The sequence below is a fragment of the Trachemys scripta genome, chromosome 2, assembly GCF_013100865.1.
Source record: "Trachemys scripta elegans isolate TJP31775 chromosome 2, CAS_Tse_1.0, whole genome shotgun sequence".
NCBI lineage: Eukaryota > Metazoa > Chordata > Testudines > Emydidae > Trachemys > Trachemys scripta.
This window is the reverse complement of record NC_048299.1, coordinates 46377001-46391997: the sequence shown is the minus strand read 5'-3', so window position 1 is coordinate 46391997 and position 14997 is coordinate 46377001. Positions and strand designations below refer to the sequence as shown.

Sequence of the window (14997 nt, the reverse complement as noted above, 5' to 3'; positions counted from 1 at the left end):
TGTTTTCTGATCCTTTAATCAATCTCATGGCTCTTCTCTGACCCTGTCCGATTTATAAACATCCTTCTTAATATGTGCACAGTACTGGACACAGTATTCCAGCAGCAGTCAGATCAGTGCCAAATACTGAGATAAAATAGCCTCTTTATTCCTACTTGAGATTTCCTTGTTTATGCATCCAAGGATTGCATTAGCCCTTTTGGCCACATGTCACACTGGGATCTCATGTTCAGCTAATTATCCATCATGACTCTGAAATCTTTTTCAGAGTCACCACTTCCCAGAATTAAGTCCCCCATCATGTAAGTATGGCCTACACTCTTTGTCCCTGGATGTATACATTTACATTTGGCCGTATTAACAGGCATATTGTTTGCTTGTGCCTAGTTTACCAAGTGATCCAGTTCACTCTATATCAGTGACCTGTCCTCTTTGTTATCTAGACAGTTGAAAGCTGGGAATCAAACTTAGTGAGCCTTCCTGTTTAAGAATCCAAAGTTTAATAAATGAATTGTGTATATCTAAAAGTCTGAGCCTGGGGATATATTTTTGGCATGACATATATATATTGCTTTTCCCCATTTTTACTGTAGTATTTTGTGAATCCAGGGACTATTTTGCATCTGTCACTTGTGATATTATGAAGTTTGTTGTTTTTTTAAATCTCATACCATGTTTTTACTGATACATGATGTTCTAATTATTTTCTCAATACTCTTCTATCTGATTTTGTTTTGTACTAGTAAAACGATACATTATAAAAACCTTTCTAAATAATTATTTCTTGTGTTGTAAATGTACAATATGATCAGGAATTATTAGTAATAAAGCTGTCCCACAAGGATAAGGTGATTGAAAAGATATGAAGTACATTGTACTGATTTTCACTAAACATTTTTCAGGGGATGAATGTCCCTACCCATGGAATCTCAAATCCTTGGTCTCCTCTATGGAGTGATCATGCTGCACATTTCTTTCTGATCTGTGCAAAATCCTTTCTGAGTTTTTCCAAGCACTATATTTCCATACTATGATGGTCTGTACCCCTCTCTTCATCCCTTGCACACTATTATAATAAACTTTGTACAAGTGTGCCTTGTGAGGTATCATTTGAAAACTCATAACTCACTGGTCAATATTGTCCTGATAAAATATGTGTGTCAACATTCTATATAAAGTTATAAGATCCCTCTGTATGGTGTTACCAAGACATAGTCCAAGTCTGGAGAGCACCCAAACCAGTTCCTCCAAGACAAAGGGCAAGCTGATGCCTCAGCCAGTGTAAACAAGGTCAAATGGGCCATCTTCTGCTAAACAGCTATTCATTGGCAGGAAAAGGGACATGGGCAAAAAATCTACATCTTAAAAAGAAACAGTTTGGGATTCCTGTCCACCCTGAACCTCAGCTGGAGATGCTTCTCAATTAAGGGAAACAACTATCAGAAGCAACAAGGAGTCCTGTGGCACCTTAAAGACTAACAGATGTATTGGAGCATAAGCTTGCGTCTGATGAAGTGGGCATTCACCCACGAAAGCTTATGCTCCAATACATCTGTTAGTCTTTAAGGTGCCACAGGACTCTTTGTTGCTTTTTACAGATTCAGAATAACACGGCTACCCCTCTGATACTTCACTATCAGAAGGGAAGGCAGACATCCCAAATCATTCTTCCCTTTCTCTCTGTCCACGACACCTGAAGAACAAAGAAGCAGCACTGGACTGGGGAAGGGATCCTGACTGAAAGCTGTTCTGCCAGTAGGACTGCTGAACGTGGTGAAAGAGACCTTGCTTTGAATTCACTCTAGTTTGTTAAGTTAGGCATTAGTTGCATTTTACTTTTATTATTCTTGTAACCAATTCTGACTTTTATGACTCATTATTTATATTCACTTCAAATCTATCCTTTGTAGTTAATAAACTTGTTTTATTTAAACCAGTGTGTTTAAATTGAAGTGTTTGGGAAACTCCATTTACGATAACAGGATTTGTACATATCATTTTCTATTAATACAATGACAGATTTTATATGAGCTTGCATTGTCCAGGAGAAAGCTGGGCATACAAGAAACACATTTCTAGGGAAAGTCTGAGATTGAGAGTTTGCTGGTGTCTCTCTGCAGTGTAATTCAAGAGTGGCTGACTACAGCACTCAGACAATATAACTGGGAGTATCTTACATGCTGGAAGGTGTGAGAGCAGATCAGGTGTGGTTGCTGTCACAGCAAAGCAATGTAAAAGGCACCCCAGCTTAGAGAGCTGAGGGGACACAGCTATTCATCGGTCCAGATTGTACCCTGGTATGTCACACATACCCATCCCTTTCACTTGTGAGCAGTTCTGTACTTCACTGTTTTGTTGTTGTTGTTGCTTTTCTTTAAACATCCACTTCCAGAAATTGCTTTTATTAACTAACGTCCCAATCTGGCAAATACCTATACACTTTACTTCATGTCTCATGGTGATACAGTTAAACCCATGTATTTGCAGGATTGGGACCTACAAGACTTGATCATGACTAATGAGGGAGTAAAATGTGCTGGGTTTATATGTGATGCAGTGTGCAATCCCTGGTATAATCCCTGATTGGCACACTGTGGTTGGGATGGGGCTCAGCCATGCTGTCTGGTGCATTTCCCCCTCCTGCTCACCTATAAGAGGGGGGACATAGTGGATCAGTTAAGATTCCCTCCTGTGTTGCTACCCATGAAATCAGTACGCACTGCAGGCATGTAAACGGAGGGTCTCATGCACCTTTTGCCTGCAGTAGCTGGGCCACATTTTGGCCATAAACCCACACTTACTTAAGGGAATCATCTGAGTTTTTCAGAGTTGCAGCCGTAATAGTCTGTATTCACAAAAAGAACAAGAGTACTTGTGGCACCTTAGAGACTAACAAATTTATTTGAGCGTAAACTTTCATGGGCTACAGCCAACTTGCATGCAGTGGAAAATACAGTAGGAAGATATATATATACACAGAGAACATGAAACATGAGTTTTTGGAGCTAGTGACTAAATAACAAAAAGATTCTAATATAATTTTATTTTTAATCTGTTTGATTGAGATACCACTACAGAGGAATTTGTGTCTTTAGTATTCCTAGGTACTATAGCTACACGCTTATCAGAATTGTTTGGAATATTAAATACTATTAATCTATTGATCAAAACATATATATGTAACCCTTCTGCCAGGTGGAGTCAGCACCAACAAGGGCCAGGATCAATGTCTCGGGGTTTCTCTTAACAGCACAGAATAGAACTAGCTTGAGCCCCTACCCAGAATTCTTGGGAAACTAAACATCACCCCTGGGTAGTGGTACCTCTAAGAAGCAATACTTCCCTCATTCGCAAGCACTTAGGCAGTGTATAACAAAATAAAACTTATATTAAAAGGGGAAAAGGGGACCCAACATTAACACCACAGCCACAATTCAAAAGCATGTGACTACAGGCAAATATCCACCCCACAGTGCATTGGGCAGTGGCCTTTGCCTCAGTTTCTTGCCTTGCGATGTGAAAATCTGACCAACAGATGTCCCTTAACATGCCGTCTCCCTCTGCTGCATGCCACTCACAGTTGGCTGTCCTTGGTTAGCAAAGACCCAAAGTTCAGAGGTGTGTTCATCTCCCATCTCTAGGAGGGCATTGAGAAATGTCTCTGCTGCTCCCACCTCTCTAGTTTGCTCACTGCTGCCGCTGTCTTTCTGCCGCCATTGGCCACCATTCTTTACTGCTGCTGCTAACCACCATCTCTCTGTGACATCCCGTTCCAAGATTCCGCCACTTAACCCAGCTCTTAGTGATTTCAGCAGGTAGAGGGGAACCTCGCTACCAGTGTAGTAGTTTCTGTGTTGTCTTGTGCTGCACACCATCCCCACACAATGTCTAAGGCTTAGCCTTTGGACCCGCCTAATAGTGATGTCAGCTCCAGGAATCACCACCCAGAAACAAGGGCCATCAATTTGAGCCTAATCAGTTCTGCCTTTAAATGCTGTAGAGGAATAAGTCCAATGGTGTCTAGGATTCTTTTGTCAGAATCCACACCCCCATGTAGAAACACCCATCCCTACCCACCTCCTCATCACTGGGATTTGGCATCCCTACCTCCTGCTTAGCAAATAAGATTCACTTAGGGGTGAGCCCCCTCAACCAGGGCATGCTAAGCACAGTTCTGTTGTCTTTTACTCATACAATAAGGATAGCAACATTTCATTATCCCTGCATTAAAATACTAGTGATTTGCAACCCCAAAGCAGCCAAAATTGATAATTTTGGCAAAGCAGATCCATCTTGCTGTGCACCAAGGCAGAGTAGGCATGTCTATGCAAACAAGGTCTGCTCCTGAAGTCTTTTCCCACAGCACATCACTAGCTGTCAGGGGAGACCTCATTCAGACTTACATATAATCAAAGAAAAGCTTTAGGTTAAAAAAAGAACTAGATAAATTCATAGAGGATAGGTCTATCAATGGCTATTAGCCAGGATGGGCAGGGATGGTGTCCCTAGCCTCTGTTTGCCTGAAGCTGGGAATGGGTGACAAGGAATGGATCACTTAATGATTACCTGTTCTGTTCATTCCCTCTGGGTCACCTGGCATTGGCCACTGTCGGAAGACAGGATACTGGCCTAGTATGACCCAGGATGGCTATTCTTATGTTCTTAACACAATGTCTCAGATCACAATCTGAAGCAAAGATAATTTTGCTGTACTGCATAATGTTCCAGTAATCAAGATAATTTTGGAACTGATCTATTCTCAATTGACATTAGTAATAAGAGATGTAAGGACTATGCAAGTCTTATATATTTTCTTTTTTAAACATGTGTCCTTTCCATCCACTTCTCTGAAGCATGATATTCTAGTTGTAGTCTACATCTTTTTATCAAATAACTTCTGAAGGATGCTACATATTGTATATAGATTATTGATTTCATATAGATTATTGATTTAATAACAGACTATTTCAACCTTTAACAGCGTGTGTCATTGCCCAAACAGGCAAACACAGTGGGTTCTACCAATTCAGGCATTAAAAGAGCTAGATTATACTCTGTGACATGAACATCAATCCAGAGTAATTCACTGGAGTCAGAAAACTTACTGAGGATTTACAGTGGAGAAAATGAGATCAGAAACTGGTTTGACAATCATTTGAGTTCATTTGAGTAAGAGATGCAATCGGAATTATTTAAATAAATAATACAGTGCAATTTGTAAGCAAGAAATATTTCTTGTTTGAGGTTCTTCCTACTATCTGGTCTGAGTCTGTTCCCTTTTAAGTCAACAGGAGAATTTCCATTGACTTTTGTGGGAGTTGGAATGGACACTGTGACTCTGCACTCTATGAAAGTAGTTTCCATGCGTGGCATAAACACCTTCATTTGCAGAAGTTAGAGTAAATAAGCTCCATTAGAGACATGACTGAATGAACAAAGGTGCAACTTAGTAACTGAGTTGCTCAGCAGTTTCAAAGAAGCTGGCCATATGGTAGGTGACCCTATACCTCAGGAACACTGATGGAGTGATGTGTTCTTTGTCACAGGATTTTAAAATCATTGATGTCCCTTTCTAATTAGGATGACCATCTGCTCTTCATTTGATGGAATATTCCATTTTAAAATATAGATTAATGTGGAAATTTCATATGGTCAAGAAGAGAAGAACAAACATTTCTGTTAGGCAAAACATGTATAAGCTTTACAGAAAATGGGTCAACAGTGTTCCTTTATTGCTCGGTGCTTCATTAATAGCTCTATGTGGATTTTTATTACAGAAATAAAACAATCAAATAATAATGATATCACTTTGTTCTTTTGATGCTTTTCATCTGAGAATTTCAAAATGCATTAAAAAGATCGGCAAATACAATTCCAGCTCTCTCATTTTTATATCAGCTTGTGAGGAAACAGATGTTGTCAGTAGCCTGCTAAGAGTCCCAAATTATAAAAAATATTTTTTTGTTTTAAGCATATTGTGGGGGTGGAAGGGGGAAGGGAGGGGAGATTGATGGAAATTGGAATGAAACAGGCAGCATATATTAGAAGGCCTGAGAAAATATCTTTAGGTAGATTCTGACTAAACTAAATTTCATGTCTCAGTTATATGCACCTAGAAGTCACTAACAGGTAGCCTTGCACATATTCTGACATCTGGGGCAGTTTAAGAAAGGCTATCGATTGTGTGTTACTTCTAGCCATGTTACAATCCAAAATGAAGGTACATTTAAGGATTTTAAGGAAATATTTACTAAGCAAAGGAAAACATTCACAAATTATTGTTAAAATGTTCAAAACATCAAGTGCAATTATCTGGCAAAATGCATCACTGGCTTGTCCTGTTCAGATAACTTAAAGGGAAAATATCAATTTAAATATTAGTTCAGAAACTCAGATGGTGTAAACTAGCAAAGCTCTGTTGAAGTTAATGGTGCTACAGTTTACAACAGATGAGGACTATTTTAAAATAGTGTCTATTAAAACTGGTCAAATTGATTTGAATTTTGGTGAACATTTTTCTCAACATCTTGAATTTTGAGGGGGGAAACGGAAAAAATTTTCAACAATAGATTTACAATTTCTTCCCAGTTTTTCAACCAACTACAAAGCCTGTCAAAAATTTTCAAATAGCAAAATGTGTGAATCTAGCCCAGGGTCTTTCTCCTGCGGCTGGTGTTTGCTAGGCTGGAGCTAGAAGCGTCCCCTCGCCCATTCTCTCCTGCTCGGGGAGTTTGTGTCTCTCCCCGTTACCAGCCCTAGCTCAGGGCTATTACGGAGACAGGGCGCTCAGCCCCGGGCAGGCTCCCGGGGGCAGCGCGAGGCGGGGCGGGCGCGTGGCTGGAGGCGGAGTGCCTGCCCCCTTTAGCTGCCCCGAGGCTCTCGCAGCCGGGCGGGGACAATTAGTGGCCGTGGGCGGAGCCCTGGAGCCCTAGTTCAAAGGCGGGCGCGCTCGGCCTGGTTTGCCAGGGGGGCATAGACTAGCCTCCAGCGCAGAGCCATGGGGAAAGTGCTGGCGCTCGCCCTGGCCGGGATACTTGCCGCTCTCTTCGGGGAGAGGCTAATGGAGTTTCGGTAAGTGGCTCCAGCCCCACGTCGGGCAGCTGGCCCGAGCCGGGGCACGTTCGGGAACTTGGCTCCCCTGGAGAGACTGGCGAGCTCTTGGGAGACCCGGGGAGGTCCTGGGTCTGTCCGTCTAGTTGGTGCTTTCCTTCCCTAATGGGGGCGGGGTGTTTCAACAGCACAGCGATCGCTGCTTTGAATAGAACGGCCACGGGTGGGGAATCGAATTAGAAGTCACTCCGGTCTAGTGGGACTCGGGATCTCTTGGGTCCCGCACGTCCTTATTGCCCAGAGTTCTTGTCCTTCTGCACGGGCCATGCAGAGCAGAAGTGCCATGAAGAGAAGGCTCGATTGTGCATTCCTCCCATACCGTCATCGGCTGGCAAAGCTTGTCCGCGGGGTTCAGGCTGAGTGCAAAGCTGGCAGGAGCAAAGCGGCGTAGGTCGGAAGATCCTGGCTTTGTAGAGCCTGGATTGCTGAGCAACTGAGATTACATCACTGTTTAAAAAAGTGGTTGTCTGTCTTCCCAGGGGATTGCAGTTCATCTTGTTGCCTAGCATGGCATGCAGCTTTAGCAAGAGCCTGCACGTACAGAAATTTGTTGGAGGAAGGAAGGGGTTAATGTAAACTACCCTGTTATCCTCCAGATGCAATCGGATCACTTGTTTTGTTTGCTTTTGCATTGGTCGTTCTAAGCCAAGCTTCAAACTAACTTTAGAAATATTCGCCCCAGATAAATCAGATTTATAGTAGGGTGATGTCGTAGCTGGGTATGTCTAATCCTTTGCTAACCCGAGCTAATTGGGTCTGTGAAGTATGAACCTTAAGGGGATAGCTTTGTTTACTTGCGTGTTCCTCTTCCAACAGAGGTCATAATGACTGAGGGTATGTTGACACACGTCAAGATGGTAAATACAATTTCACCAATCAATCGTTTAAAAAAATTTGTTTTGCGAAATAACTTAGATTGCAAAATTAAATAACTTTTTTTTTTTTTAAGCCAGAACTTGTGAATAAACAGCCACTAGCAAACCAGTTTCTGTACTATCTGGAACTGGAACCAATATACTTTCAGTAAGGGAACATGCCAGTTTCAACTTCAGAGGAGTTGTTTTGAGTGATGAGATGAATACTAAACTGAATCAAAGCTATTAAACCATAGAAGTAGAGAGTACATCTAGCAAAGGCTAGTAATACAATATTACAAAAACAGCTTCTCTGGAAACATAACCATGTAACTTTAGGCTAGAAAAGTGAATGTGGAATTACTTTGTTAGGTGACAGTGGGGTCACTGCCCGGGTAATAATGAGTGATGTAAAAATATTTGCAAGAAATCAAAGTAACAACATATAAATAATTTAAATTTTAGAGCTAACATTGTAGCTAATTTTTTACTACTAAAGAAACTTTTTACTACTTACTTTTGTACAGGATATTAAGAGAAGCATTGTGTTTTGAACTAAATTCAGTTCAGTGCTGGTCCTACCACTAGTCTGAGCACTAATTGGGAAATTTATTGGCAACAAAAAACTGCTACTGTTCTGTCTCACAATATAGGGATCTTGGTAAAGTTCTAGCATTCCTGGTTTATTTTTTGGGTGAGCTGTTTCAGAGCATGGTAACTAGCAGGCCTCTGTCAAAAGCTAAATAAACAGGATTGAAATAATATTGAAAACTGGTAAAATAAAGTTATATGCTAGAAACAGATCAAACTAAAAGCACTTTGTGAATATTCTGTTTTTATTGTATTTTTATGACCTTTTTTTCTGGTGTGTGCATGTGCTGCATCATTATAAGCCTGCTATATTGCAACCTTGCTAATACAGCAGTACTGGTGACTGGAAATGTACAACTTCAGATAAGAGTTGAGACTGCTGTCTAGTTTCCTCTAATATGTATTGGAAGGAGGAGATTGGAAAGTGAGATTTTTTTTCTTTATCTCTCCACACCCATCTCCCACTCCAAAAGAAAATGAAAATTAAGAAGTTCTCTATAGCTTTGCTGCTGTTCACATTAATCCCTTGAGTTCTGGCACATTGTGGTCTGGTGATATGATATTGAAAAGGCTCCTTCAGTGTTTCTTTTTTTCAAACAGATTTAACATAATTTCTAATATTCCTGGAGGTGAAAAGTGATAAATTTTGTATTAAATTGGTTTATGCATCATACTGTATTGCTAATATCTACAGCAATGGAGGCAGCTTATTCACATCCTATCTCTGCTGTGGGGTCTGAGCATAGTAAGAGTTCACACTATTCATGGACTTTTGTCTCCACTCCTTAAAAGAACAATTCTTGATGTAGCTGAACTGCTATATTTTCAGATGTGTGATTGTTAAAGGCACACTCTACTTATTTTCCTCTTGTTCTTATTATGCTTTAGTTTTAAAAATTCATAATATACAAGGTCCTGATCCAATGGCCACAGAAGTAAATGATAAAGCTTCCATTGACTTCTGGCAGATGCTAACTTTCTCCTGAACACTTGATGCAAAGAGTGTACTTCAAAAGCTTCTATTGCTTTGAAAATATTTGTTGTTTTTAAACCATTTTTGTATTCCTCAGATGTAGAAGAAATAGGGTCTCAAGCAAGAAACTCTTTAAATCCAGGAGAAACACTATGATAGTCACATGAGGATGTTCAATGTTGCATTTTTGTGTTGCAGTGGTGGGGTAGGGATTGGCTGGAAGTGTGTACTACGGTTATTTTTTTGAGACGTTTCCAAGTGAATTTCCTAAAGAGATGAGGATCAGTTTCTCAGTTATAAATTTTGTGACCTTGGTAGAAATGATAATATCCTTGAAGCCCAGGTGGCAAACTTCATGTACCAGGCCATGTCAATACTAAAAAGTGTTGCCAGCATTTTTTTTTTTTCTAGTATACAACTGTTGACATTAATGTCACTAGAACATGTGAAAGCTTTGCTGCCTTTGCTGATACCATGTATCCTCCCTGCGAGAGATTGCATCAGCAAAACCCACAGTACAGGAAGGATAGGCATCCACCACACCACCGTTTGTCTCATTTTCTTGTGGGATAACAGCATTCTCAGGGAATTTTGGCAACTTGGGGTCAAGTTTCCACAATTCTCTTTGTTCCAGCACATAATCTTTTTTCACACTGTTATTAAAATACCCTCCAGTCTTCTCATTGCTTTTCAATTTCTCTGCTCTCTCGCTGGGAGAAGCATAGATACTGAAGAGATCAGCGGAATTTTCATTGTTTTAGAGACTCAGGCTGGGTCTACACTACCCGCCTGAATCGGCGGGTAGAAATCGACCTCTCGGGGATCGATTTATCGCGTCCCGTCGGGACGTGACAATTGATCCCCGAATCGACGCTCTTACTCCACCAGCGGAGGTGGGAGTAAGCGCCGTCGACGGGAAGCCGCAGAGGTCGATTTTGCCGCCGTCCTCACAGCGGGGTAAGTCGGCTGCGATACGTCGAATTCAGCTACGCTATTCACGTAGCTGAATTTGCGTATCTTAAATCGACTCCCCCCTGTAGTGTAGATGTAGCCTGAGTGAGTAATTCTTCTGTATTCTGAACTTCAACTACCACCACTAGTAGTCCTACAGCAGCAAAAATGAGAATGACAGTCCCCAGTTGCTTCAGGCATTCACTGACCAGTTACAAACAGTGGAGAAGTGCATCTGTACGTGTGAAATGAGAACCAAGTGATGGGATTGGATAATGATGTAAATCTGGATGATCAGCATGGCCAGAGCACTTTTGGACCTAGAAGGTTATGTTCCTGGAGGTGAGTGCCACGCTTCCCCAGTCCTCCAGCTCAGAGATACTAGAATGGGTGTTGAATTGACAATGGAGACATGAGTGGTGATTGTGCTCTGGAGGCTTGCAGTTCTGGGCTGCTATTAGTCAGTAGTCAATCACCTTGGTGTTGGAAAATCGATGGCAGGGGTAGGCAACCTATGGTACGTGTGCCAAAGGTGGCACGCGAGCTGATTTTCAGTGGTACTCACACTGCCTGGCCACTGGTCCGGGGGGCTCTGCATTTTAATTTAATTTTAAATGAAGCTTCTTAAACATTTTAAAAACCTTATTTACTTTACATACAACAATAGTTTAGTTATATATTCTAGACTTATAGAAAGAAACCTTCTAAAAACGTTAAAATGTATTACTGGCACGTGAAACCTTAAATCAGAGTGAATAAATGAAGACTCGGCACACCACTTCTGAAAGGTTGCCGACCCCTAATCTATGGTATGGCTGGGGAGAAGTCCATTGTTTTCCAGATATGAAAATCCATTAAGTATATCCTGCTGTACGGGATTGTGACTCTGGGCAATGTGCAGGAAATAACAGAGGAATTTGATGGCATGGGCTTCCCAAACAGGGGTTAGGAGGCAATATATGGGACACACTTCCTGATTCTGTGCCTCCCACCAGCTTGCTTCTGAGTACATAAACAGAAAGGGGTACTTTTTCTATGTTTATGCAAGCATTGGTGGATCACGGGTGGACATTTCATTGGTGGGTGCCTATCCTTCCTGCACTGTGGGTTTTGCTGATGCAATCTCTTGCAGGGAGGGTACATGGCATCAGCAAAGGCATTGAAGCTTTCACATGTTCTAGCAACAGCTAATGTCAACAGCTGTATACTAGAAAAAATGCTGGCAACACTTTTTAGTATTGAACACTTTTTAGCACATGAAGTTTGCCACCTGGGCTTCAAGGATATTATCATATCAATTAGCATTAACATTGGTTGATCAGGGAAGGAGCATGATGCTCACATCTTCAAAAATACTGGACTTTTTTTGAAAGTCACAATCAGGGACACTTGTCTCAGACCAGCGCATACATGTTGGTGGGGGTGAAATGCCAACAGTGATTCTCGGGGACCTTTCCTCAGGGCATAGCTTCAAAAGATTGGGTTTTTGCATAACTGGAAGTGGGGAATTTGTATTCACCTCCCTCTAGAATTTTGCCAGACAAACACTTGACACTTTGTTCCAAAAATTCATTCTTGTCTGGCCCATTGTTCGGTATAGTCCTTCTAAAGTTCATAACGTTTACTAGAGTTCACCTCCCATCTACCCCCAGAGAGAAGACATGCAATCCCAGCCCATAATAATGCATAATCTTTGCATTTAATACAACAGATTCCAAAGGCACTTAAACTTAAGGTTTTTCAAGGATATTCCAGGAAATTGCCACATCTATCACTCTATGCTTGTGTTTGAATGTTAAATGTGGTGCTGACTTGGGCAGTCACATGTTTTGCTTTGTAAGAAACAGTAAATAAAGCATGACTTTCACAAAACTCAATTTTACTGAGCAGTTCTCAATTGTCACTGGCATTGAGCGATATGAACAGGTATTGCTGCAGGCGATGCCGGTGCCTTGAGAGTGTAGGGGATGGATAGTCCCTGGAACATAGAATTGTTCATGCAGTGCAATGGCTGCTGGCGTGGAAGTCTTTGGGCATTTTGCTCCATTAAGTTTTGTAAGAGGTGCTTCTGCGTGTAGAGCTCCATGATGTCTTTATGCACATCTTGATGCATCTCTTGGTCCTTCTGCTCAATGCACTTCTAGGTCCTTCCTCCAGCATAGAGGGAATCCAGGGATTTACTTGAATCTCTAGTCTCTCATGCATGGGGCTCTGAGCAATGGAGGAACTCAGAAAACATGTTCTCTCTGGTCCTCTTTTTCTTTCTCCTTCCTGGTCAAGGTCAGTCTGTCAGCAGGCATGTAGGCTACGCCTCTCAAGGATGCCCAAGCCAAGGCTGCTGAAAAATCTAATGTCTGTCTTGTTATTTAAAGACAGAACAGAAAGGAAAAGCAATGTGAAAAAGTGTAGGGACTTTTGAGATAAAGATTTACATAAAAATATGCAGAGAGTCAGGTTTGGTTCAGGACTGCTCAACAGCTCCCCAGCATAATGAGTGCATAAGAGTGCTGTTCAAAGCCTGCTGCTGGCGGCACAAGGACTGTTGGGTGTCCTGGGCAATAAGTGTAGGGATAGTGTAGTAAATATTGCTAACTTTATTACAGCAGTAGTGATCGTGGGTGATATCACTCCTAAGGCTGGCAAGGGCCCCCAGGGTAGACAGCTGCTCAAGGAGGCTTGAAGTCGCCCTAGCCCATATGCTACCAGTTGGTGGTGGTTCACAGAAGGGGTCCTAGTGTGACAGAACAAGACCACGCTTCCTAGAACTGGCCAGGAAATGAGTAAAGAGCATCTGCTCGAAAAATACCTGGCGAGATTGTGCCAGAGACACAAGGTATCATCCAAACTCCACAAGGCCCACATCATCCAAACCCCTTATGAGAGGAGAAGGTTCTTGCCATCGCCTACCTCTGCAAGCCAAAGCAAAGTCACCCTCCCTGAGCCATCAGCACCATCTCTACCACTTCCTACCCCTGAATCCAAGCACAGCATACATGTTTTGAACAAAGACTCTTGGACTGGAAAACCAAAGCACTGCCATTTGCAATGTTTACATAAAAATCATGTACAGTAGAATCTGAGTTATGAACACCAGAGTTATGAACTGATCAGTGAACCCACACCTCTTTGGAACCAGAAGTATGCAATCAGGCAGCAGAGAGACACACACACACGTGAATACAGTACTGTGTTAAATGCAAACTACTGGGGGGGAGGGGGGGAAGGGGAAAGCTTTAAAAAAAATTGATAAGGTAAGGAAACTATTTCTGTGCTTATTTCATGTAAAACTAAGATGGTTAAAAGCAGCATTTTTCTTCTGCATAGTAAAGTTTCAAAGCTGTATGAAGTCAATGTTCTATTGTAAACTTTTGAAAGAACAACCAAACCGTTTGCAACTCTCAACAAAACATTTTAGAGTTACGAACAACCTCCATTCCCAAAGTCTGTAACTCTGAGGGTCTACCATAGTCTGCCTGACTAATTACTGGAGTGCTTGCAAGGTTTTTGACATTTTCTAATGCTCTGGTATTGCATTCAGAATATATTTGTTTAGGTTTGCATTTTAATGGATTTATGGCGATGGATATTCTATTTTGCTACCAAAAGCTGCTGGCTACTAAATGGCTGTGATCGTTTCTTATTTTGCTGTCGGCACATTTTTAAAATAAGTTGGCTCTGGCTACTTCAAAAGGGAATTCTTTTATTCTCTGACTGTGCACATTCGGCTGCCATTTTTGAAAGGGAGTGGAGGTGATTTGGGGCCCACGAAGAAAGTAAAGAGAATTATGCTTTAATATAGCTCCCTGAGCTCCCTTACCCGTCCTCAATGGATTCTGTGTCTGGGTGGGGTCCATTAGTCTCTTGAAGAGCTCCTGGTGGGGTCTATATCCTCCTCATCTCTCTTCTCAACACGCTTGTCATTGCCGCACTCCTGGGGCTCCTTCCTCTGGGTCTCATGAGGTGTCCACTCTTACTTACAGATTGCTGGTGGGGTCCCTGCCAGAATTGCATAGAAGCAGCAAGTATTCGGGGGTAGCCGCAGATCTTCTGTTGGCCTCCCTTCCCCATGGCCTGGCATTTCTGCTCATCACCTTTTTCTACCCCAGCTTCAGCATCTTCTCTGTAATGACCGAATAGACCTCTATATTCCTGCGGTTATTCACAGCTGGGCTTGCACCACACCTCCCCACAGGCCAAGGAAATCTAGGCCTTCTTTTCTAGATAAGGCCATAGTGCAAAGTTTACCTGTAGCTTTACGTAGAGCCAGACCCCTATGCTTAAAGGTAAGCTAGTAGGAAGAACACAGAAGGTATTTTAAAGGAGGTCAGGCTTCTGGTCACTGTGCAGGACTGGCACCAGGCACCCAAGCACATGCTTGGGGCGGCACCTGGTAAGGGGCGGCGGGGGGAGTGCGGGGCGGCATTCCCTGCGGGGGAGGGAGTGGGTGCTCCGGGGGCGCGGTGCTGGGGGGGGTTCCAGCGGCGCTCGGCAGGGGGCGGGGGCGGGCTCCGGCGGCGC

The 14997-nt window shown here is 42.3% G+C and overlaps 1 protein-coding gene across 1 annotated transcript in view; it reads left to right on the top strand.

The window, feature by feature from the left end:
• The first annotated feature begins 6914 nt into the window (after nt 1-6914).
• LOC117872230 (serum paraoxonase/arylesterase 2-like) overlaps nt 6915-14997 on the top strand; it is a 49773-nt gene continuing 41690 nt past the window's right edge. Inside the window, exon 1 of the mRNA XM_034760486.1 lies at nt 6915-7071. Within this exon, the coding sequence (XP_034616377.1) occupies nt 6998-7071 (74 nt within the window). The 5' untranslated portion in view covers nt 6915-6997. The remainder of the gene's footprint in view (nt 7072-14997) is intronic.